The 16870-nt window shown below is 40.0% G+C and overlaps 1 protein-coding gene across 2 annotated transcripts; it reads right to left on the reverse strand.

Annotated features, from left to right (window-relative positions):
* Nucleotides 1-142: 142 nt before the first annotated feature.
* On the reverse strand, nt 143-1678 carry atp5if1a (ATP synthase inhibitory factor subunit 1a). Of its 2 annotated transcripts, none has more exons than XM_023975936.2 (3): nt 1478-1678; nt 838-950; nt 143-408 (listed from the first exon to the last, which is right to left on the reverse strand). In XM_023975936.2, the coding sequence occupies exons 1-3, from the start codon at nt 1547-1549 to the stop codon at nt 267-269; spliced, it is 327 nt and encodes a 108-aa protein (XP_023831704.1). In that variant the 5' UTR covers nt 1550-1678; the 3' UTR covers nt 143-266. The 2 variants fall into 2 exon arrangements, with proteins under 2 accessions (XP_023831704.1, XP_023831705.1); XM_023975937.2 differs by lacking the exon at nt 1478-1678 and adding an exon at nt 1071-1167.
* Between the last annotated feature and the right edge of the window lie 15192 nt (nt 1679-16870).

Consider the following 16870-nt stretch of genomic DNA (forward strand, 5'->3'; position numbering starts at 1 on the left):
GAATGTGTGCAGTTCAAAACTCAGACTTTCAAAAATATGGCACCCCTGAAATGAAATACTCAGCTGTCATAATAAATGTGCCTGACTTCAAGATAAACATTCTACAGTGGTATRGAAAGTAATCACAAAAAAACTCRCCCAGTTGGAGAACAACTTGAGTGTTTTATTATTGTTTTGAATGTAACTTATACAATTGCCTACAAACACCAAATCAGGCAAATAGGTGATATTTGGCATAATGTAAGCAGTGCGACTGAAGACTGAGTTCAGTCATCATGTTTCAGTTTCTTGATTTTGCCCTTGTGACGGTCAATCTCACGCTGCAAACGCTCAATCTCTTTCTTGCTGTGGTCAATCTCCTCTTCATGGTGCTTCCGTAGGGCAGACAACTGCTCCTTCTCCTTCTGACTGTGGAGCAAGAGGGAGAGACAAGTTTGGTTGATTTCTCTAATGAAGCAAAAATGAAACCAGAGGTGTATTCATTATGCCCATTATGTTGCAAAATGTTTTGCAACAGAAACAATTTACTCAAAACGGAAACTGTTTTGCAACGAGAACAATAGTTTATATTGGACAAATTCTGGTAGGCCCCTCCCAGTTTCGTTCCGTTTGACGGTTTCCGTTGCAAGACGACATGAATACACCCCTGGGTTGCGTTCATGTGGGCTTAACATGAGGCATATGCGAGAAAGGGATTCTTCTTTACTATGATCAGACATTGTCCATTGGAGTTAAAAGGCAAGAGCTATGCATACCTTCATCTAAAATGGATAGCCTGGTTCATAAGCGTAGTAGTAATAAATCTGGTCATCCAGGTTACAAAAATAATCCACTTACCGAAAATAACGCTCCTCCTCTGCAGCCTGCCTCTTTCCAAAGGCACCACCTGCCTCCCTCACCGAGCCTCCTCCACCGCCTCCCTTTCCTGCTCCTTTGCCCAGCTCACCCAGCTAGAGAGAGGGAGAGATATATCATAAATCACAGGCGGAATCTGAACTTGGGTCTCCCACGGGAAAAAACAAACATGTCACTATCTGACGTAAGGTCTAATACCTGACCACATCACATACCTGAATATATATTATGGAAAGAGAGCATTGGGTAACAACATAGCATTTATTAGACATCATCCATGGTTGGACTACGCCTTCATGGTGGTCCTAKCGTCCTAGAAATTCCAAATCCCCTGTATTATTTCCTGACAAAACATATACAACACTGCCACCTACTGAGTTACTTATTACAGTTCAAGATAGCTGTCTTGGCTGGTCTACAAGTTAACCAAAACAATGAAACTGAAACATGATCAAACGTTTGTAATATAAAATGGATCAATAGAAGACAAACAGTACAAGGATTCTTTCGAGGAAAATCGCTTTCAGTCTCGTTAGGCTACTTACTAGCTATGGGAGCTGCAACTACATTAACCAGCAAGCTATACAAAACAACACCACTGTCAGTGCGTCATCACATTTACCTGGTCGGATGTCATCCTGAATTGGGTGGCAAAGAAGCCCCGAAAATMGGATTTTAATAGTAGCCTCGCCATTACAATTTCTCAACTACGCAGATGAACAGCCCTACTGCAGCAGAAAGTACTTCGCTGTGTACTTTCACATGCAGAAATGTGCAATTTTACTGTGTGGGAGTGGCTGGGGAAACGATTTGCTGCCATCTAGCGACAGTGTGGGGAATATTTGTTTTAATCTTTTAGTGATAATTTTTTTATTAAACAGTAACATGCAGAACAGCCAAAGGGATTCCACTAATAAACAAGAGAACAAAAAACAAATCCACATTATATCAATTCAAATAAAGACGCGTAGCGAATATTTGTTTTTGACATTTTCAAATCAAATCAACGTTTATTTGTCACGTGCGCCGAAATGCTTACTTACAGGCTCTAACCAATAGTGCAAAAAAGGTAGTAGGTGAACAATGAGTAAGTAAAGAAATAAAAACAACAGTAAAAAGACAGTGAAAAATAACAGTAGCGAGGCTATAAAAGTAGCGAGGCTACATACCGACACCGGTTAGTCAGGCTGATTGAGGTAGTATGTACATGTAGATATGGTTAAAGTGACTATGCATATATGATGAACAGAGAGTAGCAGTAGCGTAAAAGAGGTGGTTGGCGGGTGCCACACAATGCAGATAGCCCGGTTAGCAAATGTGCGGGAGCACTGGTTGTTCGGGCAAATTGAGGTAGCATGTACATGAATGTATAGTTAAAGTTGTGTTGTTGCGCGTTAATAACATTTAGACTACGTTACTCAGCAGGCTATGCGGGTGGGCAGGTGGTTGAAGAATGCCTTGCATGGCTAAACAAGGAGTTTTCTTGCTGAAGTATATGTTCATTAAAAGTAGTTAAACTTACGCCCCGGTTTGTCATTATACAAGGAACAAACATAACAAAAGTGACTGTGTATATATGATAAACGGAGAGTAGCAGCAGCGTAAAGAGGGGTTGTGGGGTAGCCATTTGATTACCTGTTCAGGAGTCTTGGCTTGGGGGTAAAAAATGTTGAGAAGCCAGCCAGACATTTTGTTTTGCATACGTTTTAATGACTAAATAGTTTGCCAAATAGATAAATTAAGAAAAGGGGCTTTTTCTTCAAATTTTGATTTGTGTATGAACATTTTCCTCATATGAGCAAACGTCAGCATAAAAGAGTAACACAGTGTGAGTCATAATACCTGTAGCGACCCTGGGTTTATAAGCGCGGAAATCGACTCTGCCACACGAGCATGCTTTTGCGGCACAGTCGATAGCGCGCCGGACCTCGGCCAGAAGGTCAAGGGTTCGAGACCTGCTCCCTGCTGTTTCATTACATACCCATAAAACCTAACGGTCAAACAGGGAAATGGTTCCAATCGTTTTTCACATAGGGGATTTTAGAAACCCATAAAATAAGGGTTCTGTTTCCTGTAGGCTTACCCTGGCGTGATGTTTTGATAACTGTAAATCTCAAGTGACTTTTATCAATATATTTGCCTGTATTTACCCCCCCCCCCCCAAAAAAAAATGAAATGCTAATTAGTTGCTAATGTGGCTATCATAAATACCTACAAAATGCCATGATCTGGATGAGGGTGCCGAATCGAGGCAAATGTAGCTAAATGTAGTAARTAATAAATTGGCAAAATGTCTTTAAATGGACAATTCTGTGAACTGTCTTGTGAAKYTTTTCAGTTGTGGCAGGTAGCCTAGTGGTAAGAGCGTTYGACTAATWACCGAAAGGTTGCAAGATCGAATCKCCAAGCTGACAAGGMAAAAATCTGTCGTTCTYCCTCTGAACAAGGCAGTTATTAACCCACTGTTCCTAGGCCACCATTGAAAATGAGAATTTGTTCTTAACTGACTTGATTGGAYCCATTCCCTGTTTGACTGCTAGGTTTTATGGGTATTATGACACCTCTACTGTAGAGCCCACTATATGCCACTTCTTATGCTCTGATTCTGAGAATAAGTAAGACTTCCATTCTATCGGTCACAGTGTTTTCAGCACTGCAATGTAATCAATGTCCGTCTTGCATTAATCATATTATTGCCCCTGTAACAGTGAACATTAGGCTGTGTGTAGGGTTGCTAAAACTTTCAAGCATGAGTCTTTGTGTCTGACTGTKWACAAATAAGGTTTGAGACTATTGTTTACATGTGCTTTCTTATTGTCCCCAGGGTTCATGCCAGGATTTTTTCGAGACGTGATATTGAAGAACATTCAACATGAGGCCTATGTTTTTCATCTGCACTGGCTTGGGAGAAAAAKCCCAGACATTTCAGTGTGAGTCCTATTTGATTGATTTTCTCTCTACTAAGTGCYAAGTAATTTTGTATGTTTTATTACACTGGGCTGAACTACACTATAATCTATTTTGTAACCAGATACTTTCAAAAGCTGTAATATGTATTTTCAAAATACAAAATATTTTTGGGTACATTTGAAGAGGATTTGGAACTTAACAAAGCCRTAAAAAGGCATAGCACCTCAAAGTACAAAAAGTACTTTGCTTTGTGTTTTTTGTGTGTTTTCTGTGTTTTCTGTTAAATGTCTGCTCAGTCCACATGCTCCATATATGTAATGTATACAATAACTATGTATTCATACTATGACTCTCCCATTCCATGGAACGCCCACCGCCCTCATATGTTTTATCTGGTTTGTCAATGTAGACAAAACAGACAAGGTTGACTTTGTAGTAAGGACCAACAAAATCAAATGTACAGTCGTGGCCAAAAGTTTTGAGAATTACACAAATATAAATGTTCACAAAGTTTGCTGCTTCAGTGTCTTTAGATATTTTTGTCAGATGTTACTATGGAATACTGAATATAATTACAGGCATTTCATAAGTGTCAAAGGCTTTTATTGACAATTACATGAAGTTGATGCAAAGAGTCAATATTTGCAGTGTTGACCCTTCTTTTTCAAGACCTCTGCAATCCGCCCTGGCATGCTGTCAATTAACTTCTGGGCCACATCCTGACTGATGGCAGCCCATTCTTGCATAATCAATGCTGGATTTTGTCAGAATTTGTGGGGTTTTTGTTGTCCACGCCTCTTGAGATTGACCACAAGTTCTCAATGGGATTAAGGTCTGGGGAGTTTCCTGCCCATGGACCCAAAATATCGATGTAATGTTCCCTGAGCCACTTAGTTACTACAGTTGGTGGCAGCATAGGCCTCTACAACCCAGCTCCTCTTTAAAAATAAATTTCTCCTTTTTGAAATGTAACTCTTGCAGGAGAACCACATCTGCTGACAATCTCTTTAAGTGTTCAAGAACCATATGCTTTTTTCCATCATGGAGCCTGTGCCACATTCCATGTAATACCGTCGTGGCCAAAGTTGAGTGACACAAATATACATTTTCACAAAGTCTGCTGCCTCAGTTTGTATGATGGCAATTGCATAAACTCCAGAATGTTATGAAGAGTGATCAGATGAATTGCAATGAATTGCAAAGTTCCTCTTTGCCATGCAAAGGAACTGAATCCAAGAAAACATTTCCACTGCATTTCAGCCCTGCCACAAAAGGACCAGCTGACATCATGTCAGTGATTCTCTCGTTAACACAGGTGTGAGTGTTGACGAGGACAAGGCTGGAGATCATCTGTCATGCTGATTGAGTTCGAATAACAGACTGGAAGCTTCAAAAGGAGGGTGGTGCTTGGAATCATTGTTCTTCCTCTGTCATCCATGGTTACCTGCAAGGAAACACATGCCGTCATCATTGCTTTGCACAAAAAGAGCTTCACAGGCAAGGATATTGCTGCCAGTAAGATTGCACCTAAATCAACCATTTATCGGATCATCAAGAACTTCAAGGAGAGCGGTTCAATTGTGTTGTGAAGAAGGCTTCACGGCGCCCAAGAAAGTCCAGCAAGTGCCAGGACCGTCTCCTAAAGTTGATTCAGCTGCGGGATCGGGGCACCACCAGTACAGAGCTTGCTCAGGAAAGGCAGGTGTGAGTGCATCTGCACGCACAGCGAGGCGAATACTTTTGGAGGATGGTCTGCTGTCAAGAAGGTGCAGCCAAGAAGCCACTTCTCTCTCAGGAAAACATCAAGGGACAGACTGATATTCTGCAAAAGGTAGGAGGACTGGGGTAAAGTCATTTTCTCTGATGAATCTCCTTTCCGATTGTTTGATGCATCCGGAAAAAAGCTTGTCCGGAGAAGACAAGGTGTACGCTACCATCAGTCCTGCGTCATGCCAACAGTAAAGCATCCTGAGACCATTCATGTGTGGGGTTGCTTCTTAGCCAAGGGAGTGGGCTCACTCACAATTTTGCCTAAGAACACAACCATGAATAAAGAATGTTACCAACACATCCTCCGAGAGCAACTTCTCCCAACCATCCAGGAACAGTTTGGTGACAAACAATGCCTTTTCCAGCATGATGGAGCACCTTGCCATAAGGCAGAGGTGTAGGCATCCTAACAGCAGAGGRGTAGGCATCCTAATAAATAAGAATACACCCTTTTCCAGCACACGGACCAAGAAGGCCGTTTTCTAATGTTGAATTGTTGAATACATGGCAAAAAAATACACATTGATTTCCCCACTAGGGGCAAATCTGATGATTTTTCGATAGAATTCAAGCAATATTAGATCAAATCCAGACAGGAACTATTATTTTTAGCATGCGACCTAAATCATACTGTCACATTCTGACCATAATTATTTTGTGTTTTCTTTGTTTTAGTGTTGGTCAGGACGTGAGCTGAGTGGGCATTCTATGTTGTGTCTAGTTTTCACGTTTCTATGTTTGGCCTGATATGGTTCTCAATCAGAGGCAGGTGTTAGTCATTGTCTCTGATTGGGAACAATATTTAGGTAGCCTTTTTTGTGTTGGGTTTTGGTGGGTGGTTGTCTTCTGTCTTTGTGTTCTCTGCACCAGATAGGACTGTTTCGGTTTGTTATTTTGTATTTGTGTAGTGTTCATGTTTTGTGTCTTTTATTAAACATGTTGAACACGAACTACGCTGCGTCTTGGTCCAATCCCTGCTACACCTCCTCTTCAGACGAAGAGGAGGAAGGCTGCCGTTACAGTCTTTGAGATAAATTTTCAGTCATATCCAAAACCAGGAGTATCAAATTCCAGTCCTTGAATCCTGCTGTGTCTGCATGTATGTATTACAATTATACACTTCAACAGTGTTTACCAATCTTGGTCCTGGGACATCAATGGTTACCCATTGTAACTGATAGACTAGAAACAGGATTTAACTAGTTAAAGGCTGATTTGTAATTCATATATACAGAAATAGAATTTCAAAAACAGTACACTTGTCACGTTCCTGACCTTATTTCCCTTGTTTTGTCTTTATTTAGTATGGTCAGGGCGTGAGTTGGGGTGGGCAGTCTATGTTATTTGTTTGTATGTTTAGGTTTCTTCGTTTGGCCAAATATGGTTCTCAYWSYSAGGRYMMTGTRWMTSWRTSTSWRTGYMWYSSAWKRWWAMMWAGGRWGMRTMRWRTSWRTGTTTGTMMGTGYMTGWTMSTMMSTSTGTSTMTMTMRMCSKCACYSMYRWSTMTRMRMRMRMTMTMRRRSTMRMRGRGRMRWRYTMTTWTATGTTCTCAAGTTCAGGTCTGTTCACGTCGTTTATRGTTTTGTAGTTTGTTCTAGTGTTTTTTCGTCTTCGTTTAATAAACGATAGTATGTATTCAAACCACGCTGCGCTTTGGTCCGATCCTTGCTCCTCCTCGGACGAGGAGGAAGACGAACGTTACAACACTACACTTCCTATACATCATGTAAATATTCTAAAACCGGTTCATCTCAATATCTAATGCCCTTCATCTGCATTGATCTGATAAACAGGATATGTGTAGTATTTCATCAAATGAGAGACTTAATTTCAACCAGAAGAGAACGTGAAACGCTTTATTGAAAGAAGTTCATTATACAAGTGTTATAAATATTATAATATTATAAATACAAGTTCAATCTGTACTACAATGCACATCTTTTGTGCATTATAAAAACAGGTGGTGAGAGGGGTGGAAAAGACAGAAAGTGGAAAAGGTAAGAACATAGGAGCAGGGAAGGCAGCATATGCCTAATGATCCATAGTGCAACCCAAATATTCTCTCTGTTCATCACAATTACATAATAGTGTGTCTAGTCGGCCCGAAGGTTATCTTAAAAGCGGGTGAGGTGGCGATAATGGGACTGGGGGTTGGCATCCTCTCACATCAAAACATATCTGTAGATGAGAGACAGATGGAGAGAGAGAGCATGTTTAAGCCTTGTGTTTTTATTCTAACTTTGTCAGTCATCACAATAATCAGGAGGTGAAATGCAAAACTGACCTTGGATTATTAACTCTGGGACTACTGCATCTTGATCTGTATTTCAATGTAAAGCATCTCTTTAATAATACTTCCTGTTGAACTGACCAAGTGCCCTCTATGTAGCCAGTTCAGATGCGGGAGGGGTTCACCGACACAGCTGATATAACCTAGTCCTAGAGGATTTAGGGAGAAGAGGAGAAAGGGATGAAGTGAAGCAGAGAGACTGTTATTGAGAAAATAAGGTAGTTAAAGTGACAGTGTTCTACAGGAATCTGTGTGTGCGGCCTCACCTGGTGTCTACACCACACTAACGGTGAATGTACACTAGATAGCGGTAAATTGCCGCGTGGTGCTTAGGCCGCCCATTGTGACTTGCTTGTGGGCGTGCTGGCAGCATATGGCAGAATGTTCGATCGTGCGTCAAGAATTCAGTATAGCAAGTTTGTATGAAGGTCTGGTTATTAAATGGGTACATAGTTCAATAGTAATATCCTCTAAAACTCTCTGGTGACAAACAAACTTTGCTGCCCTGTTTCCAATTGTCCACATGGCTGGGTGAACCTATTCAAGTAAGTAAATACATTTCGAAAATGTAAAAAGAACGGTGTATTATTAGCTAACTAGCTACAGTGCAGGCTAACTCAAATGAGTTGCTAAATGAGCTAGCTAGTTGGCTAACTTCACATACTGTATAGATAGCTAGCTAAGTGAATGAAATATCACCATCTACCTAACTTAATGTTAGCTAGCTATCTTGATGTATTTGTCACTGTAAAAAACAGACTCCAAATGCATTTGTAGGTAGCTAGCTAACAGCCARGGAGGAGGGTGAAAGGATAGCATCCCCAACTTTCAGTGAGAGTAGGCTATTCTGGARAGGGCAGGTACTTTTGTGTAGTTCCTGTCCCTAGAAGTGAGGATGGAGATAATAGCAACATAATATTCAGTGCAGCCAGTCTACATATGAAGAGGTCCCAATGAAGAGCAGTGGTTCTCAGTCCTGGTCCTGGGGACTCAGAGGTGCACATATTTGTTTTTGCATTAGAACTGCACAGCTGATTCAAATGCTCAACTCATCAAGTTTCAAGTGGTATTTATGTATTTATTTGTGATGCTATCCTTGATATGATCCTGTTATTTTTTTATTTTTTTTATTTTATTTTTTTTACCGTTATTTTACCAGGTAAGTTGACTGAGAACACGTTCTCATTTGCAGCAACGACCTGGGGAATAGTTACAGGGGAGAGGAGGGGGATGAATGAGCCAATTGTAAACATATGTGTGTCCATGCATCTTTCAATCCAATGTTATCATGATTTATTATCAGGGATATTATACTTTAGTAATCCACAATGACCTGGTGATGTAGAAGTCTAATAATTACATTATCTTCCATATTCCTACAGATACCTTGTAACTGGAGATTCCTTCAAAACGATTGCCTACAGTTACCGTGTAGGGAACTGCAAGGTTGGGTGACCAGGGTCATCTGGGACTGCCTCCTGGAGGAATTCAGGTGTGTGAAGGCTACCTGTGTCCTGCATAACTTCATGGGGATGGACACAAGGACCAGGAGGGGATCTGCAGCTCGCCGCCGTGTGCCAGAGGAGAAGTCTGCTGCTCTGCAGGATGTTTCAAGGATGGGTTCCAACAACGCAGTAAGAGAGGCAATCCGTGTGCGGGAGATCTTCACCTACTTCTTCGAAGAGGGTGCTGTTCCCTGGCAACACCATAGACTATACTATCCACAACCAAAGGCTCTTTTAAGAGCCATTCACATTGCAATAAGAGTATTCTTCCATTTACTTAGATATGTCAACTGCAGTTATTCAATTCCCAGTTTCTCCCCCTTTGATTTCTACTTCTCAGGTGAGGGTGCTGTTTAGGGAAGGGTGTGATGTCTGTACAAAAACAAAACAGGCTATTTTAAATCACCAATATTAAAACATTTTTGAACAATTAGACACCCTATAACCCACACCTACACACACATGTATCAATCTGATTGATGGATTGTGTTGTGCAGTAAGCAGGCTCAGGTGTATAACTGTGGCMCCTTCCACCTTCAAAGAATAGGCAAGAGGGCCAACCATGGAGAATAAWAAGACATTTAATTATTTCTATAACTACGCTATATTGTTTGTCCTCGTGTGTCCGTTCATGTTTTTCAGCATAAAGTACCACTTGTTATTCCCACTCGCCATCACTCACCGCTGTCATGAAATGGACTCATGATAGCACACAAGTTCTGACTGAGCTCAATTGTCATGAAATGCATATGCATATTCTCTCTCTTTCATACAAACTCAGAACGAGGAGCGCTCACAATGTGTTTTGTGRGGGGAAGTCCTTAGTAATGAGTCTCTCATAATGAACGAATTAATAAAATGACACGTCCGGACCAAACATCCACAGCATGATGGTAAACCCAGGGAGTTCTTTCAGAACAGGTCAGAATGCTTCAGGAAACAGTACTTCGACAGTGGAAAAGTAAGTCAAGGCATTGTTGTCATTTTATAACAGGTAATGGTAAGCAGAAATAAGGGAGTARTAACTTACTCTCATAGTAGTAGATGTGAGTTTCTCTTTCAAACAATCCCCTGGTCTTGTACACAGCTAATGGCTAACATTCGCCAAAGCAAGCTAGCCACTGAGTGCAACCCAGTAACAGTACAGATGAAGATGAAAAATGATCAGACCTACTGTACATCTTACTGTAGAAATTATTGTTGAAAACTAGTCTAGGTTGGAACTGTTGCTGTTAAAATACAATAATAAGAATAAAAATTAACTGGAATAAACTGATTGAAGCAATATGCTTTTTGAAGCAAACACACTCACACAGTTCTGGGTTGTTCATCTACAGCAGGAAGCGGTCTCGTGCCTGACTGTAACGATCATCTAATTCCTCCTCCTCGGATGAGGAGGAGGAGTAAGGGTCGGACCAAAATGCAGCGGTAAATGTGGACATAATGATATTTATTAAAGTAAAGATGAAACACGAAAACACTTTAACCAACTACCAAAACAAACAAACGATGTAGACAGACCTGGACTTGAGAACTTACAAAAAACGAAGAACGTACGAACAGGAACAGACTACATACACAAACGACAAACGAAACAGTCCCGTGTGGTAGACATACAGACACGAGAGACAACCACCCACAAACAAACAGTGTGAACAGCCTACCTTAATATGGTTCTCAATCAGAGGAAACGTAAAACACCTGCCCCCTAATTGAGAACCATATCAGGCAACACATTGCACCCAACATAGAAACACAAAACATAGAATGCCCACCCCAACTCACGCCCTGACCAACTAAACACATACAAAAACAAGAGAAAACAGGTCAGGAACGTGACACTGACTGAGAAAGCAGTAGATGTTCTAGTCCAGTTTGGCATCACGTACCTATGTGAGTCAGGGTTCTCAACTCTGACATACTTAAAAAACAAGTACAGGAACAGTTTCAAGGCTGAGCACGACCTGTGTTGCACTGTCAAAAACAGAGCCCAGAATAGACATGCTCTCATCAGGACTGTGTGTGTTTTCTGGTCTACATCTGTGTGATGTGATCAATCAGTTTATTTGTTTTAGGCATAAGGGCAAGGAAATGTACTGATATTTATGTATAGTTGCATATTTTCTTGAGTTTGGGTCKCAGGAAAACACAGAATCTCTAACCCCTGCCTTACAGAATCATCCCATTGTATTAATCCCCAACATGATACCATTCTAAATAGCTTTAAAACTCTACTACACTATACAAAAGAAAAAATAAATACATATTAAACACAGGGTAGATGACTCTTCTTCAAACACACATTGTGCTGAGACCACATTTTTTAAGTCGATACTGGCAAATGCATTTTTTTATTGTAAAGAAGGATAAATTAGAGTATATGAGTAATTGCAATATTTTAATGATACACTTAAATTATTCATACAAATGAAATGTGGAACATTTAGAATAATAATGTATTATTATTATTTTCATAATTTTCATCATCATACTTGATTATAATAATATGATGTAGCCTATATGTAATTGTATAGCCTATGAATAAAGTAAAATTAACTTAATCTAGGCCTATCAGCTCAACATTTTCAACACTACACTCTAATGGACATTTTGTAGAATGAAAACAGAAAGACCTTAGCCTCAACAATTTCAATGACTGTTTTATTGCCACCAGAATAAAATACAGCAAAATATACTTGTGTAGTCATATACCTGTATGGTTAAGAATATAGCTAGATAGGGTGTTTAATGTTGGTGAGGTAATATATTTCTAGCAAGCTAGCTGATAGCAGATTTGAGGAAAATGAAATTGAACATTTGATCCTATTTAGAAAATGGAATCCGGTTAACAAAACATGTATTTCATAATCCCCCAAAATATATTTTCTGCATTAAAATGGCCTAGAGGAGTGTCCCAGTTTGACAGTAACAGGGTGTCCCAGTTTGACTGTAGGCGATTGGCATACTGGGCCACTGTCAAAATGTCKCTATTCTAAAAACATGAGAGTAGTAAGAGAACCATTTACAGTCATTTTGATTTACAATTACATCCCATTACAAAATATGTTGTAATGAGACACTGAATATCCTTTCTTAGTTTTTTTTATAACCTTAACATTATTTACCTCAGAACCTTTTACTTACCATTATGCCTCTAGAGGACACGTATCATTACATGGGATGCCACGCCTAAWATGATGACGCCATACCCATTGAACCCTTTTTTTATCATCACATACTTTCTCACTAACTATTTCATATTCGCTGGCACCAAAAGATACAAAKGTTTTGATAGAGGACAGAATGCGGTCGGACCATCAAATAATTGGCATATACTGTACATTACTCTTACAGAACTTCCACGTGGGCGAGGATATTGGAAATTTAATCAAAGCCGATTAGATGATAACTTGTTTTTAATTTATAACTGACTTTTCCCGACATAACATAGGTACAGTAGATCCCCTTATTGTATGGGACACTTTTAAATGTGCCTTTTGGAGCCCATGCAATTCAGTACTCATCTATAAAACAAAAGCAATTCAAAAGAGTCCATATTAACAAAGGAAATAGAAGGACMAACAGTACAGATAGAACAGTACAAACCTGATACATAGAGGCACAGAATAAGTTTGAGGAAAATGTAAAAAAAAAAAATGGAGGATCTTATTCAAGAAAGCAGTCTAGTACAGTGCATTTAGAAAGTATTCAGACCCCTTCAGTTTTTCCACATTTTGTTACGTTACAGCCTTATTATGAAATGGATTAAATACATACGTAAATAATACTTAAGTATTCAGACCCTTTGCTATGAGAGTCGAAATTTAACTCAGGTGTATCCTGTTTCCATTGATCATCCTTGAGATGTTTCTACAACTTGATTGGAAAAAGGATGCACCTGAGTTACATTTCGAGTCTCATAGCAAAGGGGTCTGAGTACTTATGTAAATAATACTTATGTATTTAATCCATTTTAGAATGAGGCTGTAACGTAACAAAATGTGGAAAAAGTCAAGGGGTCTGAATACTTTCTATGAGACTCGAAATGMAGCTGTTTCCATTGATCATCCTTGATGTTTCTACAACTTGATTGGAAACACAATTGTGTCGAGCTRTATGGACAATTCCTTCGACCTCATGGCTTGGTTTTTGCTCTGACATGCATTGTCAACTGTGGGACCTTATATAGACAGGTGTGTGCCTTTCCAAATCAACTGAATTTACCACAGGTTGACTCCAATAAAGTTGTAGAAACATCTCAAGGATGATCAATAGAAACAGGATGCAGCTGAGCTCAATTTTGAGTCTTTTTATTTATTTTATTTTATTTCATCTTTATTTAACCAGGTAGGTAAGTTGAGAACAAGTTCTCATTTACAACTGCGACCTGACCAAGATAAAGCAAAGCAGTGCGACAAAAACAACAACACAGAGTTACACATAAACAAACGTACTGTCAATAACACAATAGAAACATCTATGTTCAGTGTGTGCAAATGTAGAAGTGTAGGCAGGAAAGGCAATAAATAGGCCTTAGAGGCGAAATAACTACAATTTAGCATTAATAACACTGGAGTGATAGATGTGCAGATGATGATGGTGGAGTAGGAAGATAGCTGGGCACAGAGAGATAAGTAAAATGATGGGAGGTAGTGTTGTGCTATTTAATAGATTTGCTGTGTAAGGTACAGTGATCGGTAAACTGCTCTGACAGCTGATGCTTAAAACTAGAGGGGAGATAAGTCTCAATTCAGTGATTTTTGCAATTCTTCCAGTCATTGGGAGCAGAGAACTGGAAGGAACGGCGGCAAAAGGAATGTTGGTTTTGGGGATGGACCAGTGAATATACCTGCTAGAGCGTGTGCTAGCGGTGTTGCTATGGTGATCAGTGAGCTGAGATAAGGCGGGCTTTACCTAAGCAAAGACTTAGATAGGTTGGCGACGAATATGCAGTGAGGGCCAGCCAACGGACAGCATACAGGTTGGCGTGGTGGGTAGTATATGGGCTTGGTGACAAAACGATGGCATGTGAAGACTAAATCCAAGTTGCTGAGTGATGTTGGAGGCTATTTGTAAATGAATCGCCGAAGTCAAGGATGGTAATGAGTCAGTTTACGAGGTAATGTTGGCAGCAGAGTGAAGGAGGCTTGTTTGCGAAATAGGAAGCGATCTAGATTATTTATTTGGATGGAGATACTTAATGTGATGTTGGAAGGAGAGTTACAGTCTAACCAACATCCTAGTAGTGTGATATGTCACATATTCTAGTAGTTAGAATGTCCAGAGTATGATGCTAGTGGGGAGGGGTGCGGCAGCAATCGCTTAAAGAGGCATGACGCTAATTTACCGTAATTTAAAAAGCAGTTGGAGGCCCACGAAGACGTGTTGTCTGCGCATTGAAGCTTCTCGGAGGTTTGTTAGCACAGTGATCCAAGAGAGAGGCCAGATGTAATAACCAATGGGTCGCATGCGTAAGGATAGAGAATACAGTACGTACATTGGAATATACGAGGAAAGTCGGCCCAAGATTTGGAACTTTGTCACCCATAAGAGGACTGCAAGTCGAAACAGCCTGCCATTTGAAACACTCGAACTTCTAATCTGAGAATAGTTGGTGCCAGGCGACAAGTCCAGTTGAGAAGTCCAAGCTATTTGATCTCGATAAGAATGCGGTGATTGACAGAGTCGAAAGCCTTGGCCAGGTCAATGAAGACGGCTGCACAGTACTGTCTTTTATAGATGGCGGTTATGATATTGTTTTGGACCTTGAGCGTGGCTCAGGTGCACCCATGACCAGCTCGGTAACCAGACTGCATAGTGGAGAAGGTATGGTGGGATTCGAAATGGTCGGTGATCTGTTTGTTAACTTGGCTTTCGAAGATTTTAGAAAGGCAGGGCAGGATGGATATAGGTCTATAACAGTTTGGGTCTAGGGTGTCTCCCCCTTTAAAGAGGGGGATGACCGTGGCKGCTTTCCAATCTTTGGGGATCTCAGATGATACAAAAGAGAGGTTGAATAGGCTAGTAATAGGGGTTGCAAAAATTACGGCAGATAATTTTTGAAAGAGAGGGTCCAGATTGTCTAGCTCAGCTGATTTGTAGGGATCCAGATTTTGCCGCTCTTTCAGAACATCAGCTGTCTGGATTTGGGTGAAGGAGAAGGGGGGGGCTTGGGCAAGTTGCTGCAGGTGGTGCTGAATTGTTGGACGGGGTAGGGGTAGCCAGGTGGAAAGCATGGCCAGCCGTAGAAAAATTCTTATTGAAATTAGCGATTATCGTAGATTTATTGGTGGTGACAGTTTTTCCTAGCCTTGGTGCAGTGGGCAGCTGGGAGGAGATGCTCTTATTCTCCATGGTGTTTACAGTGTCTCAAAACCTTTTGGAATTAGTGCTACTTTTTCTGTTTGAAAAAGCTAGCCTTAGCTTTCCTAACTGACTGAGTATGTATATATAGATCTCATAGCAAAGGGTCTGAATACTTATATAAATAAGGTATCTCAGTTTTAATTTAATTTTAATTTGCAGATGTAGATTGTGTAGATTGATGAAGAAAAAAACGATTTAATACGTTTGACAATAAGGCTGTAACYTAACAAAATGTGGAAAAAGTCAAGGGATCTGAATACTTTCTGAGAGCACTGTATGTCATCACACAGGCAGACTGCCACAGCGAAGGAGGTTTACATGGTGCATCAAGTATAATATTATGAGTGTAGCTTAATTCTCTGTGCTCTGGAGAGATCTCAGGTAGTTGGTCAGAAGGCTCTGGAGGTCCTTGGACAGTTTTGTCTCTGTAGCACCTGGAGAGCGATGGAAAGAGAGAGAGCTCTCACCCCTGACCTCCCTCTGGCCCAGGGCTTCCTGTCTAGTATCATGCAATGTAAGGGAACACCCCCCTGAAATGGACAAAAATGAATGGGATGTTATTGGCACCGTACGAAACATATACACGGTGTACAATACCACTCAATTGGACGTTGTTTCATTCAAAACTGATTGCAAATGCCATAGGGCAAATGCCAAGTGTAACACTGCAAAAATCCAATAGATGGCGAGTGCGCGCCACCGTAAATTTTCATATTGCAAATGTAACACAAGTCAAGACCCAAGAGTAAAATGTTGAAAATGTGAAAAAAAATTCAAAAACTTATCACCCCCTTAAAAAAGTGCCTTCTGGGACGTTTTTCGAAATTCTTTCGATTTTTTTTTGTCAATTACACATGTATAAGAACTGTATGAACATACTGTTTATGGAAGCATACCTTTTGTGCTAAAATTTTATTATGATAATAAAAATATAAAAGATTAAACTTGTCCTAAGGCATTGTTTTGTCTAATTGCAGATATTTCTATTAGGAAGTCAAATGTCGAAATATTGAAAAAAAATCAAAAGAATTAGAACATATTTTCATATTTGATATCTAATTTAATTTTTTTATTTTCTTTTACTTTCCCTAGGCCATTTTTTGTCCATTTGCATATATTTGCAAAGGAAGTCAAAAGTAGAAATAAAATTTTTTAGTCCAATCAATGACAATTA

The sequence above is a fragment of the Salvelinus sp. IW2-2015 genome, linkage group LG31, assembly GCF_002910315.2.
Source record: "Salvelinus sp. IW2-2015 linkage group LG31, ASM291031v2, whole genome shotgun sequence".
Classification (NCBI taxonomy): domain Eukaryota; kingdom Metazoa; phylum Chordata; class Actinopteri; order Salmoniformes; family Salmonidae; genus Salvelinus; species Salvelinus sp. IW2-2015.